The 22,860-nt window shown below is 62.2% G+C and overlaps 1 protein-coding gene across 2 annotated transcripts in view; it reads right to left on the bottom strand.

Moving 5' to 3' along the window:
• Positions 1-11,188: 11,188 nt before the first annotated feature.
• The window catches only part of NAV1 (neuron navigator 1), a 76,642-nt gene continuing 64,970 nt past the window's right edge, over positions 11,189-22,860 (bottom strand). For both annotated transcript variants that reach the window (XM_065649482.1, XM_065649484.1), the window contains exons 18-31: positions 22,218-22,339; positions 20,233-20,429; positions 19,965-20,127; positions 19,664-19,838; positions 19,311-19,408; positions 19,102-19,197; positions 18,782-18,941; positions 18,451-18,686; positions 17,467-17,621; positions 17,195-17,266; positions 16,566-16,762; positions 15,941-16,059; positions 15,496-15,693; positions 11,189-14,939 (exon numbers count right to left, since the gene is read on the bottom strand). In XM_065649482.1, coding sequence (XP_065505554.1) covers positions 14,844-14,939; positions 15,496-15,693; positions 15,941-16,059; positions 16,566-16,762; positions 17,195-17,266; positions 17,467-17,621; positions 18,451-18,686; positions 18,782-18,941; positions 19,102-19,197; positions 19,311-19,408; positions 19,664-19,838; positions 19,965-20,127; positions 20,233-20,429; positions 22,218-22,339 — 2,084 coding nt within the window. In that variant the 3' untranslated portion in view covers positions 11,189-14,843. The remainder of the gene's footprint in view (positions 14,940-15,495; positions 15,694-15,940; positions 16,060-16,565; positions 16,763-17,194; positions 17,267-17,466; positions 17,622-18,450; positions 18,687-18,781; positions 18,942-19,101; positions 19,198-19,310; positions 19,409-19,663; positions 19,839-19,964; positions 20,128-20,232; positions 20,430-22,217; positions 22,340-22,860) is intronic.

Genomic DNA, 22,860 nt, shown 5'->3' with positions numbered 1-22,860 from the left:
GCCTGGCACCCCCCAGGTATCGGGGTCCCCCTCAGTGCTGGCGGGTGCCCCCAAAGCATCGTGCCCACCTGGGGCTGCTCACAGAGTCCTCCCTGGGGACACCTCCCTGCACGGGGACCAGTGCTGGCAGCAGGGTGCCGGGCCAGGCAGTTCAGGTTGTCTGTGCCTTCGCCTCTGTGAAACCAGGACAGCATAGAGGTGACGCGGGGGAAGAGGCGGGTGACAATGCGATGCCTGAACCTGCTTCGGCGGAGAGGGGCGTCCTGCAGCCGGGATGCAGAGCCTCTCCTGGCACCCATGGGTGCTGCCCTCCCCGCACCCGCCTTTCCCGGGGGTCGGGCCCGGACTGTCCCTTGCTGCAGCATCACTGCTGCCCCAGCAAGCGGAGGATGGACACACGGACAGAAGCTGGAACTGGGCCTGCCGAGGGGGCTGGGGCAGGCGCTGCCGCAGCCGCCCCCCTGGAGCCAGCTGGTGTTTCGGGGCCAAGAGGCCGACGAGTTCCTTCCCTCCCTCCCCACTACGGCTCTCGGCTTTCCACTTTCATCCAACGCTGCTGCGATGCTGCAGAGACCCCGCCGCAGGCAGCCGCCTTGCTAATTAGCTGGGAAGCAAACGAGAGATCACATCGAGGTACCTGCTTATACAGCCATAGAGCTCGGCAGCCGCAGAGGTCAAGGTCGCCCTCTCCACGGGCACGCCGGGAGAGTCACAGCCCGTCCAGCCCCCGGTGCGGTGGCAAAAGCGTGGCCCCATGCCAAGGAGGGGACAGGGCACTCACGTCCTTCCTACCCACAGGGAGGCTGTGGGGGCCATGGGCACCACTCCCCGTCAGCACCTCATCCAGGGGTTTCAGCATGTGCCACCACAGCACCCATGGAAAAAGCACCTGGAGATGCTGGAGAGCATGGTACCCTGAGCTGTGGCCGCTCTGCAGAGAGGGATTGGGGGTTCTGGTCGATGGCAAGGTGAACACGAGCCACCAGTGTCCCTGGCACCAAGAGGGCCCCGTGTCCTGGCGCATCCAGCACAGCAGGGCCAGCCGGGCAGGGAGGGGATTGTCCCGCTCTGCTCTGCGCTGGGGCGGCCTCACCTGCAGCATTCACTGTGTGCAGGGCTGGGGACACAGGAGAAAAGGAGAGAAAGCTGCTGGAGAGTGTCCAGAGGAGGCTACGAGGTTGGTGAAGGTTTGGAGGGGAAGCGTATGAGGAGCGGCTGAAGTCCCTGGGTTTGTTCAGCCTGGAGGAGACTGAGGGCAGAGCTCATGGGGCTGCAGCTTCAGCAGGGGAGCAGGAGGGGCAGGGCTGAGCTCTTCTCTCTGTGACAGTGACAGAACCCAGGGAATGGCAGAAGATGTGCCAGGGGAGGGGCAGCTGGACATGAGGAAAAGGTTCTTCACCCAGAGGTGCTGGACACTGGAACAGGCTCCCCAGGGAGGTGTCCCGGCCCCAACCTGACAGTGTTCAAGAAGAGACTGGACAACGTCCTCAGACACACGGCGTGACCTGTGGGGTGTCCTGTGCAGGGACAGGAGCTGGACTCCATGATCCTTGTGGGTCCCTTCCAGCTCAGGACATTCTACGATTTGATGACACAGCCCTCCCTGAGGACACCAGAGCACTCTGTATGGCACCGGCCACCACAGCCAAGCGCAGGCGAACTGCCGGGCTCACCCCAAGCACAGCCAGCCCACCCTCGGTACGCAGAGCTGCCAATGGCCAAAAAAGCCCCCCAAAAAGGGGATGGGTGCTGCAGCATGTGGCCAGATCCCCATCACCAACTATGGCATGGTGGCTGTGCCTCACTCCACCGGCGAGACCGGCACAGCTAAATAGGGCAGCAGGAGGCGAAGGGCTGAGTTATCCCGGCACTTGGAAGGCTCCGCACAGCCGTGAACAGTAACGGCCCCGTGCGACAGCGATGGCTCCTGATCAATACAGGGGAGAAAAAAGAAGCCAGAAAACCTCCTGGGGAAGAGTCAGAAGCTGCTGCAGGAGAGAGCTGAGACGAGGTGGATCGATTGAGACGGGAGGCCAGGGAGCGCACACCCTGCACTGCTGCCAAGCCAAACGAACGTGGGCTAAACGAGCAGACGTGAGCCACGAGGTGCCGTTTCCAGGGCTGCGGCTCTGTGTGCCCGTCAGGCTGCAGCCCCTGGGGAGATCTCCAGAGCACCCAGCCAAGGCCAAGGTGGTGATGGGCCAGTGCTGAAAATATGGAAAAGCGGCTCCAGAGATGCCCAACCTTTGGCATCTCCCTCCTCCTGCCCACCCCAGGGACCAGCTGTCTCCAGGAGCGATGCTGGTGGCTGGTTGCCCAGCTCCAGGGTGCAGAGAGCCCTGGAGGCACCTGTGTCCCCAAGGCCACCCTTCCAGAGGCACTTGGGGTGAGAAGGAGGCACAACAATGGCAGCATCCATGGGGATGCAGCACTGCACAAGCCCAGGGCGATTTAATCATGATGTGAAGTATCGTCAAGGCCAGGACACTGGGAACTGACTCCCACAGATCAGTCTTGTGCAGATGGAGAAAAGCCATGGTGAGAGCGGGGAGCCCAGCCCTGGCGATGGGCACAGCCCCCGTACACTGCAGCAGGGTCCTCTGCTGCTCCCAGCTGCATCCTTACACAGCTCCAGGTGTTTTAGGGGCACAACGGCACATGCTTTGGGGGCTGTGCAGAGGAGCTGCTCCGCCAGTGGATCCCAGTGAAGTCTATTCCCCCCGGAACAACCCACAGATCCTCCCTGCCCGCGGAGCTGCAAAGCAGCCTGGCTTCCAGCGTCCAGCACCCGCTGTCAGACCGGTGTGAACAGCCACCGTCCCCTCTGAGGGTCCCCGTGGCCAGGGCCACCAGACCGGGGGGGTCTCTGTCAGGTTCTCATGCAGCACAAAGCAGCAGCCAAGCCTGGCCTGGCCGCAGCGCAGCTCGTTGCGGCACAGGCAGCGGCTGTGCCCGGCTGCTGGCAGCGACCAGGGCTCCTGCGTGGGCAGCAGCGGGGACACACCAGCACCTCCGCCCCAGGCACCGACACAGCTCTCCTCAGGCTTCAGTCCCAGGAGAAAGCCCAGTGACTCCCCTGGGAGCAGAGCGAGACAGCGCCAGAGCCCTGCAGGGTGTCTGTGTGCTGGTAAATCCATGCGCAGCACTGAAATTTGGGGTTGTTTTTCCTTCTTTAAATCCTCTGCTCAAGGCCAATGGGAGCAGCCGGTGCCGCCTCAGGGATCCCTGGTCTGCAAGCCCTTGTCTCAGTGGCATCCCCAGGGACACCCCATGTCCCACAGGAGGAGGTGGGAAGCGTCTCCTCCGGCACACTGTGACATTGCCAAACAGTTTGGAGGCTGGTCCCAGCTCTGGGTATTTTGGCAGAATCACTTTGGTGTGAGGCATCGCAGCGGGTTCACAGCAGCACAAGATGTCTTGACCGACAGCAGCGCCGCTGCAGCATCGGCTGCAAATCAGCTCTGCCAACCCAAACCAGCCCGGTGCATCCACAAGACACTCACCCATCCCTGTGGCTCCAGCACAGCCCCAGAGCAGCTCCCTGGGCTTCCAACAGCCGGATGATCCCCCCCCAGGCATCTCCAGCCCAGCGGGCACTCAGATGGGCTCAGGATGTGCCCCAGCTCAGCACCATGTCTGCCCCAGCACCCGCCTGCACCTTGTGCCGCCAGCACTCACTTTGCTCCAGGCTTCCCCTTATCCCTGGGGATGCGCCAGCACAGAGCCCATATCTGCTGCACCCTTCCAGGGCTGGGAAGAACCGCAGAGGAAAAAGCACCCCGGATTAATTAAAGTACACCAGCTTTCCTTAAGATGCCTGGGGTGGAGGATCCACCTGTGGCGCCAGGAGCCCCTTCCAGGCTGTTGGGGCTGCAGGTGCCCAAGCGCCCGTGTCAGCGGTGATGGATTTGGTGCAGTTGGACAACTGCCCATGCCAGGAGAGTGGGGTGAGGGTCCAGACGGCGGCAATTCGGCATAGCCTGAGCCAGCTGCAATTCCCCCCTCCCAAATCACCAGCAGAGCTCCCCAAGGGGACAGGGAGCTCCACCAGCCCCTGACCCACAGCGAAATCCAGGGGCGCCGCGATTCCTCCTCCAGGCACCAGGGCAGATTAAATGTCACTCAACTTTCAGCACGCCGGGAGCAACGGAGCGGGTGGCCCCACCGGCATGTGGCAGTCCCCAGGCTCGGGGGGGACACACTGGGATCCCACACCCCAGGGCTGGCAGGGACAGGCCAGCGCCAGCACGGGGACAGCACCGTCCCCGCCTGTAGGATTACACCAGTACGGGACATCTCAGATTCCAGCCTCACACTGCCTAATTTATGGTTTAATTAATAAATGGGGGCTTACGCCGAGTCTACCCAATACTTTTGGACGCGTGATGTTATCAAAATCCCATTACTGATGAAGGCAGGCATGAAGACCAAAATTAGCTTTGGCATGTGAAACACTTCAGTTGATGCGATAACACAATTATTAGGGCTAATAATCAAAGAGCACTTTGGGGAACGAAGGCTCCGGTGGGAGCAAAGCCGAGGGCAGCCACAGCCCGGCATGGGGATGAGCCGGGGGACAGACGGGTTTTCACCCAGGAGGGAAAGGCTGACTGCAGCCAAGGGCAAAAGCATTTTGCCAGACTGCACTTACCGGTGGCTCCGGATATTGGCACAGGCGAAGCACCGGCGGGCGCCGGGCTGAGCAGGAGCACGGCCAGGCACAGCGCCGAGCTCTGCTGCCAGGGGAAGAAAAAAATACGAGGTTTGAAAACCAGTGTGCGTCCCGTCTATTTGCTTTGGGCATCGATCCTGCTGGAGGACATCACGGCTGCCAGCTCGCAGCTCTCCTGCACAGCCCCGAGAAGGAGAAACTCGAGTCATAATTAGGAGCTGCAGTCATCCGGCTCCTGGAGCTGGGGCTTTGCCAAAACCACTGTGAGCCGTAGGAAGGGCCCGCTCCCAGCCCTCGGGGGGTGAGCAGGAGTCCTGGCGCGCTTCGGTGGCCTTTAGCTCAAGCCCAGTGACCATCCCTGGGGCTCAGGGAACAGGCGGCAGCTCCCTCAGGAGCAGCAAATGCTCTGGCTGCACCACCCCAGCGAGCCCACGGGCACGGCTTTGTGCGGGCAACTCGCTGGCACAAAAGGCAGCTGATTTGCAAACCCCCCTCCCCAGCCAGATACATAAGGATATATACATAGATGTAAAGATACATTTATATTCATATGTCCTCCCTCCTGCTGTGACGCCGTGCAGTGCGGGTGCTGCGCAGCAGAGGGGTGCAGAGCCCGCGCGATGCAGTGCAGCCGGTGCTGGCTCACTGCTGCTGCTGTCACCGGGCGGTGAGGGACATGTCCTTGCCCTGTAGAATCGGAGCACCGGGGCTTCGGGCCAGCTCCTGCCAAACGGGACGCTGGTGCTCACCACGAGGGGCTGGGAGAGCCGGGTTTGGTACTGAGTGATCGGGCAAGGTCAGACCTATTTCTGCATTTCACCAGCTGCAAGAAGGGGACAGGGCATTGCTCCAAGATGGCTTTGGAGTCTGGGGGGGCAGTGGGGTGTTTTGCTGGATTCTGCTCTTCCCAAGCAGCACCGGTGACATCCCACTGCCACTGCTGGCCCCAATGACCTTCGGCGCGTCACCTCCCTGGTGCCTCATGCTCCCCCGGCACACAGACCACCACAAGCCCCGTTTCTGCCCACCAAGACCCTGAGGACAAAAGCACCCAAGCACAGAAGGTGCGCAGAGCACTGACTGCCCCGAGGGTGCCCTGGCGCTCCGGCAGCTCCCGGCAGCGGGCAGCCAAGGCGCTGCGCTAGCAAGGAATAATGCAGCAGGCAGGAGAGGACTCCTGCCGGTGGCTGCGCTTCCGTACAGCGTGCACGGGAGTGACATAGCTGCAGCAGCACCTCGGCGCACAATAAATGAGATCCTTCTCTCCAGGACCGAAGTTTTCGCTGCTGCAGAGGAGCAGCGGGTGGGGAGTCCTTCAGCGCCCTGCAGCTGCCATAGCGCAGGGGGACTTTGCTGCTGGACACCCTGCAGTGGGTGACATCCTGCAGTGGGTGACATCCCACAGCGGGTGACATCCCACAGCAGGTGACACCCCCAGCACCCACTGCCCCAGCTACTCTCACCTGGAGGACAGGAGAGCACTGTGCCAAGGAGTGCCCGGTGCAGAGGGACATGCAAGGGCACCGGCATAGTTGGGGACCACGAAGCGACGCGTGACACAGACGCGTGTGCTCCCCCCGCACCCCATGCCACAGTCACCTTGCAATATTGCCTGTCCCCTGCGCAATTTGCAAAGCTCTTCCAGGATCCCTCCCGTCCTTTTCAAAAGTAGGCTGCAGGGGAGCAGCCGGGTGCTGGGCACGGCGCAGACGCAGCTGTGGGTGCAAAGGCTGCGGCACCCCGATGCCGACACCCCCAGCTCTGGGGTGCATCCCTCCTCCCCGCTGCACCCCGACGGCACGCAGCAAGCACCAGAAGTGCAGGAGGATCCCGGAGCTTGCTGCAACCACGGCGGGGAAATTCAGTCCAGAGAAGGGACTGGCTGGAGCTGGCTCCCGGCCAGGCCGCTACGGAGAAGCTGCCGGTGCAGCGGGGCCTGTGGCCGCCCACGGCTGGAGCTGTGCCGCTTCCAGCACCGGGGCGCGTTCCCCGCACTGCACCGGGGACACCCCTGCGACCCCCGGGGCCAAAACCCCAAGGGCACCCGCGGGCGGGCGCACGCACGGACGCGGGGCTGGAACATCCCTCGGTGCCCCGAGGGCACCTCGGACCCGGCAGCTCGGCTGTGCACCCCAGGGGGCCCCGCATCCCCGCGTGGAGGTCCCACGTCCCCGGGGGGAACCTGCCAGCTCCGCAGCCGCCCGCACCTGCATCCACCTCCATCCCAGCGGGCTCTGTCCCCTGATGCCTTCGGGGCGCAGCACCGCACGGGCAGCCCCGGGGCACCGCGGGGCGCTGGGAACTGTGCCCCAAGAGCGGCCCTTGCGGACACCGCCCCGCTCCCGGCACCGGGACACGGCGGAGAGGTCGCTCCCGGCCGGGCCAGCCCGCGCCCCGCCGCGCCCTCCCCACCCGGGGACGGTCGCACCTCGGGCAGCGGCGCCGGGACGGGCTCGGGTGGAGAGCGCGGCGAGCCCGTCCCGCAGAGCCCGCGCCGCTGCGGCACCGCGGAGGAAGTTGGTGGGGAGCGCGGGCGGACACTCACCGGCGGAGCGGGGCGACGCGGGGCGGGCGGGGCGGCGGGACCCGCGCGGGCGCTGCGGCAGCACCGGCCCCTCCGGGCTCGCGTGCGGCGGCTCCGCGCAGCTCCGCCCAAAGGCGGGAGGCCCCGCCCCCGGCCCCGCCCACCGGGCTGGCCCCGCCCCGCCCCCCGCGGGGACTCCACGGGGGTGTCCTCGCACCGGACAGGTCGCACCGGGCACCCCCGCGGAGGTGACCGCACACCCGCACCTCACAGCCCATCACAGCACCCTGGCCAGCCCTCGCCATCCCTCATCCGGCACCTCGGACTGCTCACCTCGCAGAGTCACAGAATCACAGAATGTCAGGGATCGGAAGGGACCTCGAAAGCTCATGCAGTGCAATCCCCTCCCGGAGCAGGAACCCCCAGATGAGGTTACACAGGAAGGTGTCCAGGCGGGTTGGAATGTCTGCAGAGAAGGAGACGCCACAACCTCCCTGGGCAGCCTGTTCCAGGCTCTGGCACCCTCACCATCAAGAAGTTTCTTCTCATATTTAAGTGGAACCTCCTGTGTTCCAGTTTGCACCCGCTGCCCCTTGTCCTATCACTGGTTGTCACCCAGAAGAGCCTGGCTCCATCCTCCTGACACTCCCCCTTTCCATATTGATCACCATGAGTGAGGTCACCCCTCAGTCTCCTCTTCTCCAGCTCCAGAGCCCCAGCTCCTCAGCCTTTCCTCACACGGGAGATGCTCCACTCCCTTCAGCATCTTTGTGGCTGCGCTGGACTCTCTCCAGCAGTTCCCTGTCCTGCTGGAACTGAGGGGCCCGGAACGGGACACAATATTCCAGAGTCACCCCACAGCTGTCATCTCACACTTGTCATCCCCATCAGTCACCTCCCACTGGCCACCCCTCGCTATCATGACCTCATACCACTCACCTCACACCAGTGACCTTGCATGGGACACCTTCATCAGGGTGACCTCACACCTTCACCTCACACCAGGCACCCTGATCAGGGTCACCTCATGCTGGTCACCTCACGCCAAGCACCCTGGTTGGGGTGGCCTCATACCATTCACCCCACACCAGTCTCCCTTCGTTGGAGTGACCTCGCGCTGGTCACCCCTATAGGTCACCTCACACCAGTCACCTCACAACCCATCACATTGCACTGGTCACTCCTTGTCGGTCACCTCAATCTGGTCACGTTCCATTAGACACCTTGCACGGTCACCCCACAGCTGTCATCCCTCACCGGTCACCTCACACTGTGACCCCTTATCGGTCACCTCACACCTGTCACCCCCCATCAGGCACCCCACACCCATCACCTCACACTGGTCACCCCTCATCGATCATCTCACACCCATCACGTCCCATTGGTCACCCCACACCAGTCATCTCGTACTGGTGACCCATCATCAGACACCTTGAAGTGGTCACTCCCCATCAGTCACCTTGCACTGGTCACCTCAACACTCATCACCCCCCATCATTAACATCACACCTGTCACCTCACACTGGTCTCCTCACATCCATCACTTCTCATCGGTCACCTCACCCAGTGCTGGTCTGTTCACGCCAGTCACCTCTCACCAGTGACCTTCCACTGGTCACCCCACACCCACCATGGAGACCCGGAGCCATGACCGTGTCCCTGCCGTGGCTACAGGAGAGCAGAGAGGTGGTGGGTGGGGGGTGGTATCCCCACCGTGCCACCCCACCGTGCCACCCCCAGATCCAGAGGGCTTCTGGGAACCCAGCTTCCAATCTGGGGTCAAAACAGCAAGAAAAAGCTGATGGGACCTGCGTGGGGAGCGCGGGTGGGCGCAGGGGGTGGCAGCTGGTTTGCCCTCACTGTGCCTCCCTGTCCCCGTCAGCCTGTGTGGGGAAGGGGACCCTGGGGCAGCCCTTGCTCCCCGCAGCTGAGCTGGGGACAGGGACCCTGTGGGATCACCCCAAGCCCACCACAGCAGGGGGTCCCCCACGTCCATCCCAGTGGTGCCTGAGCCCCGGTGACAGGCTGAGAGAGTTGGGGTGTTCAGCCTGGAGAAGAGAAGGCTCTGGGGAGACCGTACTGTGACCCTTCTATGTATAAAGGGGGATTGTAAAAAAAAACAGAGAGAGACTTTTTACCAAGGCCTGTAGTGATAGAACAAGAGATGAGCATTTTAACCTGAAGGAGGGTGAAGGTATGTTGGACATAAGGAAGAAATGTTGTATGATGAGGGTGGTAAGGCCCCGGCACAGGCTGCCTGGAGAAGCTGTGGATACCCCATCCCTAGAAGGATTCAAGGCCAGGTTGGACAGGGCTTGGAGCAACCTGGTCTAGTGGAAGGTGCCCCGGCCCATGGTGGGGAGGGATGGATGGGACGGTTGTTAAAGGTCCCTTCCGACCCAAAATATTCTTGCGGGTCTATGGAAAAGGGCTGCATTTTCCCAGAGAGGGAGGTGCTGTTGGCACAAAGGCTGTGGGTCACCTTGTGAGGAGCTGTGGGTGCTGCTACACGTGCACTGGCTGCTGCTGCACGTGCACTGGGTGCTGCTATGTCTGCACTGGGTGCTGCAGCCCAGGGTGCTGCTGCACAGGCCAGGCGCGGTGCTCAGGGTTGCTCTATCCCACGGCTGAGGTTGCACACCCAGTGCTGCCATACACACGGTGCATAGCCGGTGGGTGCTGCTGCACATCCTGGTTGCTGCACATACCCGGTGCTACACCCAACGTGTCCCTGTGCCCTGCAGCTCCTTTCTCAGCTCTCCCAGCCCTGCACCAGCCACCCACACCACAGGACACCCACGAGGTCCCACCAGCCACTGCAGGCAGGGGAAGGGACCTCCATGGAGACCATGTCCCCTCTATAGCGCTGAGCCCATGGGTGCTGTTTCCTGAGCTGACCGGACCCTCCCCTGCCTGTCACCCTTGAAACATGCAGCTGTGTTTTCCCAAATGCAGGTGTCTGGCTGAAATCGAAGCATCAGTGTCATCCCCACATGGCCCTTCTGCATCCCCCCGTGCCTGGGAACGGACTCCTCTGGCTTGCTGGCCCCACAGTGGCTGGCAGGCTGGAGATCCCCGTGGGGCCCCCACGCATAGGGCCCAGCACCCACCACGGGACCCTTCTGCTGCTCTCTTGCCTGTGCGAGGTCACAGAGTGAGCAGAGGCTCCAGAGCATCCACATGACACATCTCTGCAGATGAGGGGCTGTGGCTCCCCAAAACTCGTCCCACTCTGCAGGTTGAGGATTGCACCCACTGGTGATGAACTTGTTTGAACTCAGCCTGCACAGGAGCCGGAGCAGCTGGGAAGTGCCCTCTCCTGGCCCCGCAGCTGCCACTGCAGCCCTTAAAACTCATCATCGTCCTAGGATTAACTAACAGCCCCTTGAGCATCTCTCCCAGTTCCAGCATCGCTCTCTGGAGTGGAAAATGGGTTTTGAGCCCCCCGGGAAGGATCGGGATCTCCCATCCCCTCGGCTGGCATCTGCAGCCGTGTCCCACCCCCGCCCTGCTGCGGGGCCAAACACCCCTCGCTGCTCGGGACACTGTCCCACGTCTGTCTCCGTGCTGGAGAGGTGGGGTGGCATCTGTCACCAACCTGTCCCCTTCAAAGGGGAGATGGGGACCAGCTCTGGTGAGGTGAAAGGGGCCCAGGGGGATGCCCACCCGCCCCACTCCTCCCTGCACAGGGACCTCCCGTGTGCAGCACCCTGCAGAACCGCCAGGATCCCAAACCAGGAGCATCACCGCACACTCTGGACTTGACAGATGATGGAAGAGGCATCCCCAGCTGATAAAACCACTCCCAGCAACTTGCAAAACAGCCAAGATTTCAAACCAGGTGCATTTGTACAAAGCCCCCCTCCCTGGATTTTGCAGGAGGGCGACCACCAAGGACAGGGTAGATGTGCAGTGGTACAACCACCATCCTAACCCTCTCCCGCGTGGGGACGGGCCCACGGTCCCCCGGACACAGGAGCAGCAGCCAGGCAGAACAGGAGATAACTTTATTGAATCCAATGGTGTCAGACGACCGAGAAAAGACATGCCGGTTGGTGCAGGCAGCGTGGGCAGCAGGAGCCAACTTGGTGCAGGGCTGGATCGGTTTCTGTCTTTTGTAACATCCTCAAGCCTTTTCCTGGCTTCCTTTTATACTTCTTTTAAAATTTCTTTTAAGTAAAAACAACTAATGGTGGAAAGAGTCCAGATGGTGTTTGTTCCCTGTGATTGTTCCCGCAGTTATGTACAACATGGGGATGGGTCTCAACATCAGGTATAAAATGGAGCGAGTTTACAAACTTGGAGGAGGCAAGGAAAAAGCAAAGACAGACAGGCGAGAGCAGTAGAAATCTGGACCAAAATCTTAAAGAGAAATTTAAAAAGTGCTATAAAACCCCTCGGCAGGAATACCATGCAGTTAAGAAACACAAAACCCAGTCAATTACACAGATCATCTAAAACAGGAATTTGTCCATTTCGTCTTTTATTTAATTAAAAAAAGGTTGTTTGTTTTTAATAGAAAAAAGCTAAAATTGTAAGGTTCAGGCCACCGGGCAGCAGCAGCTCGAGGGGGCAGGAGGGTGAGGCGCTGGCGTCCCCCATCTCCAGCCCCTCAGGAGGGCTCCTGGTGCTCCCAGGGGCCACGGGCACCTTTGGGGACAACCAGCACCTTTGGAGGTCACAGACATCCTTGGGGGGCAAGAGGTACCCTTGAGGGGTGATGGGCTCTTTTGGAGGTGACAGGCACCCTTAGGGGGGCGACTGACAGGCACCCGTGGGGATGCGGGGTACCCGTAGGGGCAGCAGGCACCTTTGGGGTGACAGGCACCCTTGGGGGTGGCAGGGGGACGAGTTCATGCAATCCTGTCCCCTGGGGCAGAGGGGCCCAGCCCACAGCCACCAGCAGCCCTGGGGACACTGAGTCCCCCACAGACAGCTGCCACACTTGGGGACACGGGGGGCTCGGTGTAAGCCAGGATGAAGCCATCAGGGTCTGTCCCCTCTGGGGGTCACCATGGCCCACACTGGGGTACAGCTGCTGGCATCACCCTCACGGTTCCTGTTCCCCTCAGGGACTCTTGATTTACCCCACCAGGTGCCACCCATCTCCAGCATGTCCTGGCTGAGGTGATGCGATACTGGGCAGCCCCACAGAGGGAAAGACGGGACAAAGCCCCGGGAAACCCCACAGTAGGAAGGACAGGACAAACCTTCAGGAAAACCCACACAGGGAAGGATGGGACAAACCCCCAGGAAACAGGCTGGGGGGCGCCCGGCAGCGCAGCCCCCAGCACCCTGATGCTGGGGACAGTTTGGTCAACGTTTTGGTGGCTTTGTGGGAAAAGGCAAGTCAGGCCCAGCCAAGGCCGTGCAGAGCGGGAGGGTGTGTGAGCCCTCTCTCCCCATGGGACTCCTCAGAGCACTCGGGCACGGGGCAGCCCCCAAAGGTGCCTCCTGCCCCGAGGAGGGCGAGAGGGGCTGGATGGGACAGCCGGGTCCCCAGCGCCGGCCTCGAGCGGCTGCTGAGCCGGTGTCTTGTACAATCAGAAAAGAAGTCAGCACAGCACAGTTATCACAGAGTACAAAAAAAAAAAAAAAAAAAAAGAAAAAAAAAAGAAAAAAAAAAAAGGAAAGAGGCGCAGGGCTGGGCCCCACCAACCCACACAGGGCATTCGACTACAGACCTATTTACAGCAAGTCCTCGGCCAACAGCGGCAACACAAGAGCAGGCGAACAGAAAAGCCCTAACGTCCAAGCCAGTGTGAGGAGGGACATCCCTGTGCAAAGGGGCCAGGCTGGCCGGGCGGCAGCGAGAGGCTGTCGGACAGACGGAGACGTGAGCACCATGGGGCGCGTGTGCCGCGGCCGGGACGCGCCGGCCAGCCCCGGCGGCAAGGCAAGACGCACGGCCGAGAGAGCACCAAGGGCAGAGGTGGCGGCTGCCTCCGCGCGGCACTGACAACGAGGCCGGGCCATGGAGGAGATGCCGGTTTTGGGGGGTGTGAGGTGTCCCTGAAGGCCACAGCAGCCCGAGTGCAGTGGGGCTGAGGCTGCGCGGTCCCTGCAGTGGTGGCAGAGCCAGCTCTGGGGTCACCTCTCCCCAAAAGGCTCCCCAGGGCCTGGCTGAGGTGGCAGGGCTTGGGGCAGGAGGGAGGTGCTGGCCCAGGCGAGCACCCGGTCCTGGGGCAAGCGAGAGGTGCTGGCAGCAGCAGCCCCAGCTCAGGCCGGTGCCAGCACCCCTGTCCCATCCCCACCAAGCTGGCTCTAGGGACAGCCATAGGACACAGCAGCTGGAGCCGTGACAGCGCCAGCCCCGTGTGTCCCTGTCCCGCACGGTGGGGTTTAAGGCACCGCGGCAGCACCGGGGCTGATCCCCTCCGTGCCAGGAGCCTTATCTGTGACATTGCACGGTAGGACCAAGAGGACACGTGGCAGCCCTTGGTGTCCCCAGAACACCGACACAGGACACAGCCAGACCCTGCCAGGCCTGGGGAAGGCACAGGGCCCTGGGGAGCTGGTGGCACGGGGACAGCTACCAACCCACTGGCCCAGGCCCAGCAGCACCGAGGGGATGTGGGGCAGGTTGTGCCCCCCAGCACCAAGGAGATGGGGAAGCAGTGACCTCCCCCTGCCCGGCCACCCTGGGGAGGGGACACCCATGGCATCCTGGCCTGGTGAGAGAGCCCGTCCCCAAGGCCACACTCTGCCTTGTGCTTTTGGGGAGGGGGCAGCTGCCAGGCAAGGGGCTGCTCTGGGAGCGTCCTGCTGCCATCGGCTGCCGAGTGCCACCTCAGCCAAGCTGTGAGGGGCCAGGAGCTGGGTTCAGGGACTGGAGATCGTCCAGTGAGCACCAGTTTTGTGACAGAGGTGGTTTGAGTGGTGGAAGCAACAGCTGCAAAAGAAACCAGAAGGGCAAGGGAGCTGCTAACAGGGAAGCAGTGGGCACCGGCCCACAGGCTCCAGGCCAGGAGAGTGAAGAACCAGAACAAAAAAGGGACCAAAGCAAAGTCTGGACTCGGCCAAAGGAAATGGGGAGGGGGGGGAAACAAAATAAAATAACGAAAGCAGGGTTTATTGGGCCGTCCTGGGTGCGGTGGCTGCCATGCAGGCAAAACGGGGAACGTACAAAGACAGCGGCGAGAGCCGTGCTCCTCCTTGGCCGGCACAAGGCGGGCGCTTCCCGCGGCAGCGGCTCCCTGGGCGCCCGCCCTGGGCTGTGCCCGCCGGGGGGACGGAGCTGCACACCCCTGCGCCCGTGCTCTCCTCCTGTGGCCCCGGGCTCCTCCTGTGCCCCCCAGCTTTGACCCAGGCGGCTCCTGCGGGGTCCCTGCCTCACGCAGGGGCCTTCCTGCAGCTCCCAGGAGCGGGGGCTCGGTCGCATCGGTCACCCTGGCCCCAAAGCCCGAGAGTTTGTAACAGAGACAGAAAAAAAAAACCAAGAAGAGAAACCAGGATTCCCCTACCCCCAAGGTCAGGAGGGGAGACGGTGCCTCGCTCTCTCCCAAGGATGAGCCGAGCTTCCCTGCGCTCCGTCGGGACGTGCTGGAGCCCCGGTCCTCTCCACTCGCTCGCCAGCCCCGCACTCCGGGATGCCAGAGGAAAGGAGACCAGCCCGGCTCCCTCCGCCTGGGCCGGCATGTCTGGGCCTCACAGAGTCGACTGCAGGTCAGGATCCACCATGGTCTCGCGGTCTGGAGACTCGATGTAGTTGGCGGCTTCCTGGAGCTTCAGCAGCATGGCCATCTGTGGGGAGAGGAGCGTGGCTCTGAGCCCAGGGGGACAGGAGGCCTGCGGCTGCCCTGGGGAAGCCAAGGCCACTTGCGCATCCTGTACAAACCAGCCACCCTAAGAAGCTCCTTAGAGGGTAAAGCAAAGTCCAGAGATGCTGCAAAATCCCTCCCTGTCACCAGGCTTTGGGCTCGGGCACAGCTGGGATGCTCAGGGTGGCAAAGCAGCATGGGGGGACAGGTCCTGGTATATCAGCTGCCGTTGTTGGCAGCAGCCTCTGCAGGTGACACCCCGGGACACAGATGTGCAAGCCCCAGTCTGTGTGCACCCGTGTGTGGACACGATGCCTCGTGCAGTTCCACGCCTTGCCCCATCGCTGGCACACTGCATGCCTCGGCGCGCAGCCTGCCGGTGCCACCATCCCGCACCCACCGCCCCTTCCCAGGAGCACAAAATGTTTCTGCATCCCCAAGCGAGGGGTTTTTGCACTGAAAAGTGACTGGGACAGCGAAGCACAACTCCACCAGTGCCGCCCGCCCGCCTCCCGGTGCCCGGCAGAGCGGGGCTGTACCAGAGGGTCCGCGTCCAGGGAACTGGGCGTCGTGTCTTTGACGGTGCGCTCCTCCGGGGGGGACACGGTGCTGTGGGGCCCAATGGTGGGTGGAGGCAGGTGGTACAGCTTGGACTGGTCCTGCTGCGCTGACGGCCAGGGCAGGGTGTCCCGCACCCACTCCACAGGGTCCTCCCAGGCTGCCTTCTGCCCGTGGACCTGCAGGCAGGGAGCAAGCAGCAGCCACCTCTTCAGCACGTGCCACAACCGGTGACAGGGCCCCCCGAGTGCCCCAGGACAGTGTTGTGTCCCACTGCAGTCACAGGTCAGGGCAGGGACTGGCAGAGATGCCACCTGTGCCCAAAATCCCAGTGTCTCCCCTCTCCCCCTCCCATTAGACTGCTGCACGAGCATGTCCCCAAGCACTACTGGCTTGTGCCCCCACGTGCCAGGCAGCTCTGGGTACCTTGAGCCCATCTTTTGCCCCCTCCTGCAGGTAGGGGATGATGGAGTTGTTCCACAGATCGATGAACCAGGTTCGGAAATCCTCAATTCCAATGGGACAGGAGAGGAAGAAGCAGGGACCTATGGGGGGAAGGCAGAGAGCGAAAATGGGAGCTGGGCCCCTCTGCAACAGTCACTGGCCCTGTGGCAGCACAGGACCAAGCCTGGCTGCACGGGGTGCCCTGGGCTCGGCCACCTCCTGAGAGCAGCATCCAGGCAGCATCTGCCTGACACATGTGGGCAGAAAGCAGGTTCTTGGGCAAGGAACAGGGCTGCCACGTTCAACCCCCATGCCAAAAGCACAGTGAGGCACAGGGAGACCTGCCTGGGAAAACATGGCTCCTCTGCGCGCAGGGAGTGGTGCCGGTAAGACAGGTCACCCTGCTGGCACCAGTGACAGCTCCCATGGGGCATGGCAGCTATTGTCACCCAGGGAAGAGCAACACTCGTGTGTGTCACCCACCAGCTTCTGGTTGTGTGGGACTGGGGGACACGGGACAGCGCATCGGCTCCCCACACTCCTTTGCGGGGGGTATGGCCCAGTCCCAGCGCGAGGCAGAGGAGGGAGATGTGCGGCCAGGCCGTACCGATGAGGAAGTCGGAGGTGCTGTGTTTCTCCAGGAAGGTGTGCAAATGGTACCAGAGCTTGGGCACCCAGTCCAGCACGCGCAGCAGCTCCTCCTTGTTGGCATTGACATCCGTGTCCGACTCCAGCAGCTTCCGCCGCAGGTAGCGCACCAGGAAGCCGTTGGCCGGCTCCACGTTATTGGAGAAGGTCAGCATCCTGGGGGGACACTCGGTGTTCAGTTCAGGGCCAGGGCTCCGCACAAGCTGACCCCAGCACCCTCGGGGACCTCCCAGCATCCCCAAAATGCATGTGTCCCATTTGGGGCATCAGGTCATTCTGGGACAGCAGGGACAGGTCTGGGGCTTGGTCCTCATCAACCTCCCCAAGCACAGGATGTGTTCTCAGGACTTCCCGGGGTAGGAACAACGGTCTCTCTTCCCTGAAACTCCAAGGGGAAGGTCCCCAGTGATGAATGATTGCCCAGAGAGGTGGTGGATATCCCATCCCTGGAGACATCCCAGGCCAGGCTGGACGGGGCTCTGAGCAACCTGAGCTGGTGCAGATGTCCCTGCTCATGGCAGGGGTGGCACTGGGGGAGCTGGGAAGGTCCTTTCAACCCAAACCATTCTATGATTCTATGATTCCCACCTGAAGCTGAGATGGAGGCCGTGGTTTGGGGTCATTTTCACAGGCTGGTTGGTGGTCCCAATGATGTAGGGGCTGAGTGAATGACAGTGAGAGACAGGATCCATGAGAAAAGGCACCCTGCATCACCCCACCCGCAGCAGAGCTGATCTGAGCACAGCAAACATGCACAGCCGTGCGGCCTCGTCTCCACCAGCCCGGGGATCTTGCAAAGCAGCGGGGAGCATGTGTGTGCCCAGGGCCCCGCGCTGGAGGAGGGTGCCTGGGGCTCTCACCATTTGTGGTACTTGCAGGTGAGCGCGCCATTGACCAGCTCGCTGATGGAGCCCGCCTCGCTGAGGTCATCCAGCAGGATCACCAGCGGCACGTCCGCTGTGCCCGTCTCCCGGTCGATCTGGTTGGCCAGGTTGGAGAGGTACAGCTGCAGGTCCTGCAACAAACAGGCCAGGTGTCACACAGAACAGAATCATAGAATCGTTTTGGTTGGAAAAGACCTTTAAGAGCATCAAGTCCAACTGTTAACCCAACACTGCCAAGTTCACCACCATCCCAAGTCCCTGAGAACCTCATCTCCGTCTGTTCAACCCCTCCAGGGATGGTGACTCCAGCACTGCCCTGGGCAGCCTGTTCCAATGCCCCACAGCCCTTTGGGGAAGAAATTGTTCCCCAGATCCAACCTCAACCTCCCCTGGCGCAACTTGAGGCCGTTTCCTCTGGTCCTGGCGCTTGTTCCTGGGGAGCAGAGCCCGACCCGCCCTGGCTCCAAGCTCCTTTCAGGCAGGTCAGAGATCAGAAGGTCTCCCCTCAGCTCCTGTTCTCCAGCTGAACCCCCAGCTCCCTCAGCCGCTCCCATCACACTTGTGCTCCAGCCCCTTCCCCAGCCCCGTTCCCTTCTCTCAACTCGCTCCAGCACCTCAAGGCCTTTCTTGGCATGAGGGGCCCAAAACTGCCCCCAGGATTGGAGGTTTGGCCTCCCCAGTGCCCAGCACAGGACGGTCACTGCCCTGGGCCTGCTGGCCACACCAGTGCTGGTACCGGCCAGGATGCTGGTGGCCTCTTGGCCACCTGGGCACATGCTGGCTCACATTCAGCCGCTGTCACCAACACCCCCAGGTCCTTTTCCACCAGGCACTTTCCAGCCACTCTTCCCCAAGCCTGCAGCATTCATGGGGTTGTTGTGACCCAAGTGCAGGACTTGACACACGTGGGGCCATGGCACAGCTGCCAAGAGGACACTCCCGGCTGCTGCACGTCATCACCTTGCAGGACTGCTGGTGCATGTTGAAGGTGCTGACGATGCCCTCCGTGACATCCCGACCCGAGCGCTCCACCAGGTACTCGGCCAGGCGGTTGGTCAGGTAGGTCTTGCCCGTGCCGCTGGGTCCAGAGAGGATGAGCCGCCGGTGCTTCAGCAGAAGGCTGATGTAGTGCTGCATCATGGGCTTGGGGATGAGCGTCTCAAACACCAGGCTGTCCACACACTTCTCCTTCAAGCCTGCAGCAGGGGAGGGCTGAGGGTCCCACTCATGCCCCGTGACATCGTGAGACAGAGGGAAAAAGGGACAGCAATGGAGCCTCCATCACACTGACCTTTCAGTGTGACGACTATGCTGGTCAGGCCCCGGCGGCACAGCGGCAGCTCCGGCGGCTCCGTGTCCAGGATCCGCTTGATGTGGCTGATGCTGTAGCCGTAGACGGACTCGGTGCTGAGCCCCAGCGTGGAAGCAGGATCCATCTTGGTGATGTAATCCTGCAAGGACAAGGACAGGGCTGTCAGTGTCCCCAAGGGCTGGCAGGGAGCAAGGGGTGCTCAGCAGCTCTGGGAAACCCTGGTAAGAACCTGGGCCAAGGAGCATCAGGCATGGTGGAGCCATGGATGGTTCTCAAAAGCAGCGTCCTCATGTTCCTACCTTGAAGACCTGGCAGACAGCCTCATCCAGCATCTTCCAGTCCACCTTCCCGCTAACCTTGGTCCAGCCCAGGAAAAACTCCTGCTGCTTGAGGTCCTGAGAGCCAAGGCAGAGGTGTGCGGCTGGAGCAGTGTATCAGCCCTGGACAAGTGTTCCCTGCCCCTCGCCCAGGGCCATGGCATGGGGACAGGTCAGGTTCCCGCACTTACCCCCTTGATGATGTGCTGGGGTGGCATGCGCACCACAATCCGCAGCGTCAGCTCGTCCTTCTGGGTGCCAGCGCTGACAGCGTCCATGGGGGACACGTCTGGGGACAGAGCAGTGAGGCTGAGCCGGCAGAGAGAGCCGAGCACCGGGCCTGGCCGTACCCAGCCTGCACCAAACGCTGCTGTGACAGATGGTGGCACTGGGAGCAGGACAGATCCCTGGCACAGCTGCCTCCAGGCAAGCAGCAGCACCGTGTTCCTACCGGCTGCCACCTCCCAGGGGTCTTGGCTGTATGTCACCCCAACACACACCTGCCCCAGCCCTTCCCATCCACCAGCAGCTCCGTCACCCCTACCTGTGTCCCCCAGGCTGGGGCTGAAGCCATGGCCAAGGGCAAGCCCCAGTGAGCGCCGTGGTGAAGAAGAGGCCGACGTGCTCGTGACGTGGCCGGGAACAGAGCCCGGCACTGCTGAGGGCCCCGGAGCCACTTTGAGCCGGTCGTTCTCAGCCTTCAGCAGATCCACTTCCAGCTGGGGGAGAACCAGTTACAGCACAGGGTGAGGAGCTGGACACCAGCAGCATCCTGGCTCCAGGGACACAGGGACTGTGGTCACCAGGTCCCCTGAGCCAGCCCGGCTCCTGGCCGAGGTCCTCACCTGCATGTTGTGCATGGTCTCCCGCAGCTGCTCCAGCTGGTGGGCCGAGTTGAGGGCCTCCAGGCGGATGTCCGTCAGCTTCATCTCCTTCTCCCACAGCTCTGACCGGAGCTCCGACACCTCCTTCTTCTCTGGCTCGCCCTCGCTGTGGGCCTGGAAGAGCCTGCGCCAAGGGAAAGGACCAAGTCTTGCATGTGTTCATGGCAGGAGCTTCAGCCCCCATGTCCAGCCCTCCCCACCCCGTGCCACCCGCCCTGGCCCCACGTACTCGGTTGTGTCGATGCCCACGGAGGAGGAGGTGGAGGATTTGATAGAGGGCGAGGCGGTCTCTGTGGAGCCATGCTGCAGCTTGGGGGAGGAGGGGGCCGACGAGTCTGGCGTGGCGATCTCCTCAATATCTGAGTAGGACGAGGCTGATTTGGGGCCCTTCTTGATGCTGAAGGCCTTGTTGAAGGAGCTGCGGAGCTACGGGAGACAGAAATGTTCTTCAGGGACAGCCCAACAGCGCAACTGCACAGAGACCTGACCTGGTCCTGCTCTGGGGGTCCCAGTCTGAGCTGGGACCAGTAACACCACATCCATCACCAAGTCAGGATTGTGCCTGGGGGATGCACTGGCCTGGCCCCACTCTGCCAGCACAGCTGATGGGGTGCAGGGCCCTTTGTGCAACACCCCAGCCCGGACGGCACCAAACAGCCCCATAGAGCAGGACACATGTCCTGGTCAGGCTCCCCCTAGTCCTGCTGCCCCCCAGCACCCACATCGGGGTGTCTGGGCACTGCACCAGCCCCCTGGTCCATCGGGAAGGGCTGACTCTATCCTCACATCCACCCCCCTACAGCCAGCACAGCTGGGGCGTTTTGGCGACACCCCTCCACCCAGCCACCCCAGAGCCGGGGTCCTGGCGCAAGGGGACAACCTCAGCCCCACACCCCTCTCTGCCCTGCGGGGTTCCCCTGAAGCACAGCGATATCCCTGGGGTCCCCCCGAAGCACAGCAATGTCCCCGAGGTCCCTTTGGGCATGCAGCATGCACACAGCACCGCAAGCGGGGGGTGAGCAGCGTGCCAGGGGATGGATGGACACTGCAGGGGCCAAACCGGGCCCAGGTCCTGCTCACGCAGCACCAGCCCATGGGAGAGCAGCAGGACAGGCACCCCGGGTTCACCCCACGTCCCAGGGAGGGACAGGACCTGCTCCCAGGGGAGGCGGGAGGAAGAGGAGATGCAGCAAGGGCAGGATCCAGCCCAGCTCCCCCAGAAGCCAGGCTGCTGGTCTGGGGTGTCCCCAAAAGCTAAACCATCGCATTTCAGCATAAAAAAGCAGGTGGGTGTCAGGCTTTGCTGCTGGTGGGAGAGCAGAGGAGCACTGGGACACACACGGGTCCCAACAGGGACAGAGCCACTTGGGGCCATGTCAGGCCAGCCCTGGCGATGCTGACTGGCAGCAGGACACCCCAGTGCCACCAGCAGGGCTGTTGAGATGTCCCTGTCACAAAAGATCTGGCTGCAGGGAGTCAGGAGAGCACCTGCCGTCCCTGGGCAAGAAGTGGACTGTCCCCATCCCTGGGACAGGTCCCCATCCGAGCCCTTCCTGTTGCCTCAGGGCCACCTGGGGCAGTTTGGCCCCTCTGCACAGGCGTGTATTTTGGCTTTAACATCCAAGGAAGCATCCAAGGTGTGTGCAGCCCCGCTGGGGCCCAGGATGGCCTGTGCTGGGGTTAGTGCCAGTGGGATAGATGGGATGGGGAGTTATGAGCACCATCCCACAAAATGGAGCGAGGGCCCTGGCCAGGCATGGCATGGAGGGAACAGCACAGGACTTACCTCATACACCTGGAAAAAAAGGGTTGAGGTCAGCATAGGGGGAGAGAAACAAAACAAAGCAAAACTTAATCGCGCGTCCAGCTCAGAGCTGCCCGGCACAGGGAAGGGGCTGCCTGGCCAAGGTGTCCAGCCCCCCATGCTGCCAGAGCCTGCGTGGGCAGCAGGGAGATGTGGGGAAAAACGAGGGAGCAGGCATGCAGGACCAGGGCTGGGAAACACCCAGAGGGGCTGGAGAAGTCCCGGACATCAAGACACAAATCCATGGTGGCTACACGCTCCTCGCCAGTGCTGGCCCCAGAGGACAGAGGGGACCAACACCACAACACCAAGGCAGACCGAGAGCAGTTGGCTCGTGGGGCCGACCCTCGCCAGACCCTGCCAGCACTCCCCAGGCCCCGCTCCTCCTGCCAGCGCCCCAGCCAACCCACCCAGCTTTTCTTCTTCTTCTTCTTGGCGTCGGCGTCCTTGCTGCTGCCGATGCTGGAGTGGCTGGTGATGCTGTTGAGGCTGGAGATGCTGTCGGAGGAGTTCTGCCGCTTGATGCGCAGCTCTGGGGGCAGCAAGGGAAGCGGGAGAGACCGGGAAAGGAGATATCAGCAAACTGTGTCTGCCCCAAGGCCAGAACCACCCACTCTTCTCCCTGCAACCCTTCCTTTCTCCCACCCAAACACCTTCCGAGCTCTCAGAGCCACCTCGTTAGATGACTTGGGGCTCAGACACCACATGGGTCCTGCCATTTGGGACAGTAAACCCAAACCCCGGGGAGATGCCCAGAGCACACGTGGTTCTGCTCCTGTCCCAGGCCACCTCCCGGCCCTCACATTGAGGTTTTGGGGCTGAAACAGCCGTCACGGGAACAGCAGCCAAAACTGGGCTGTTGGCAAAGGGCTGGGTGAGGAGGCATCCCAGGGAGGACAACCATCCCGTCACTCCCAGGCATCTACACTGAGACCTCCTGCAGTGACAGCTCTGGCTGTCTGACTCTGGTTCAGGTGTCCCAGGGGGGAATAGCTGCTGTCCGGGGGACCCTGCCCCTCCCCTGTGAGCACCCCACGTGCGTGAGGTGAGCCT

This window comes from Caloenas nicobarica, chromosome 21 (genome assembly GCF_036013445.1).
Source record: "Caloenas nicobarica isolate bCalNic1 chromosome 21, bCalNic1.hap1, whole genome shotgun sequence".
In the NCBI taxonomy this organism is placed as follows: Eukaryota; Metazoa; Chordata; class Aves; order Columbiformes; family Columbidae; genus Caloenas; species Caloenas nicobarica.
Note: the sequence above shows the minus strand (reverse complement) of the source record. Positions and strands in the feature narration are given on the sequence as shown.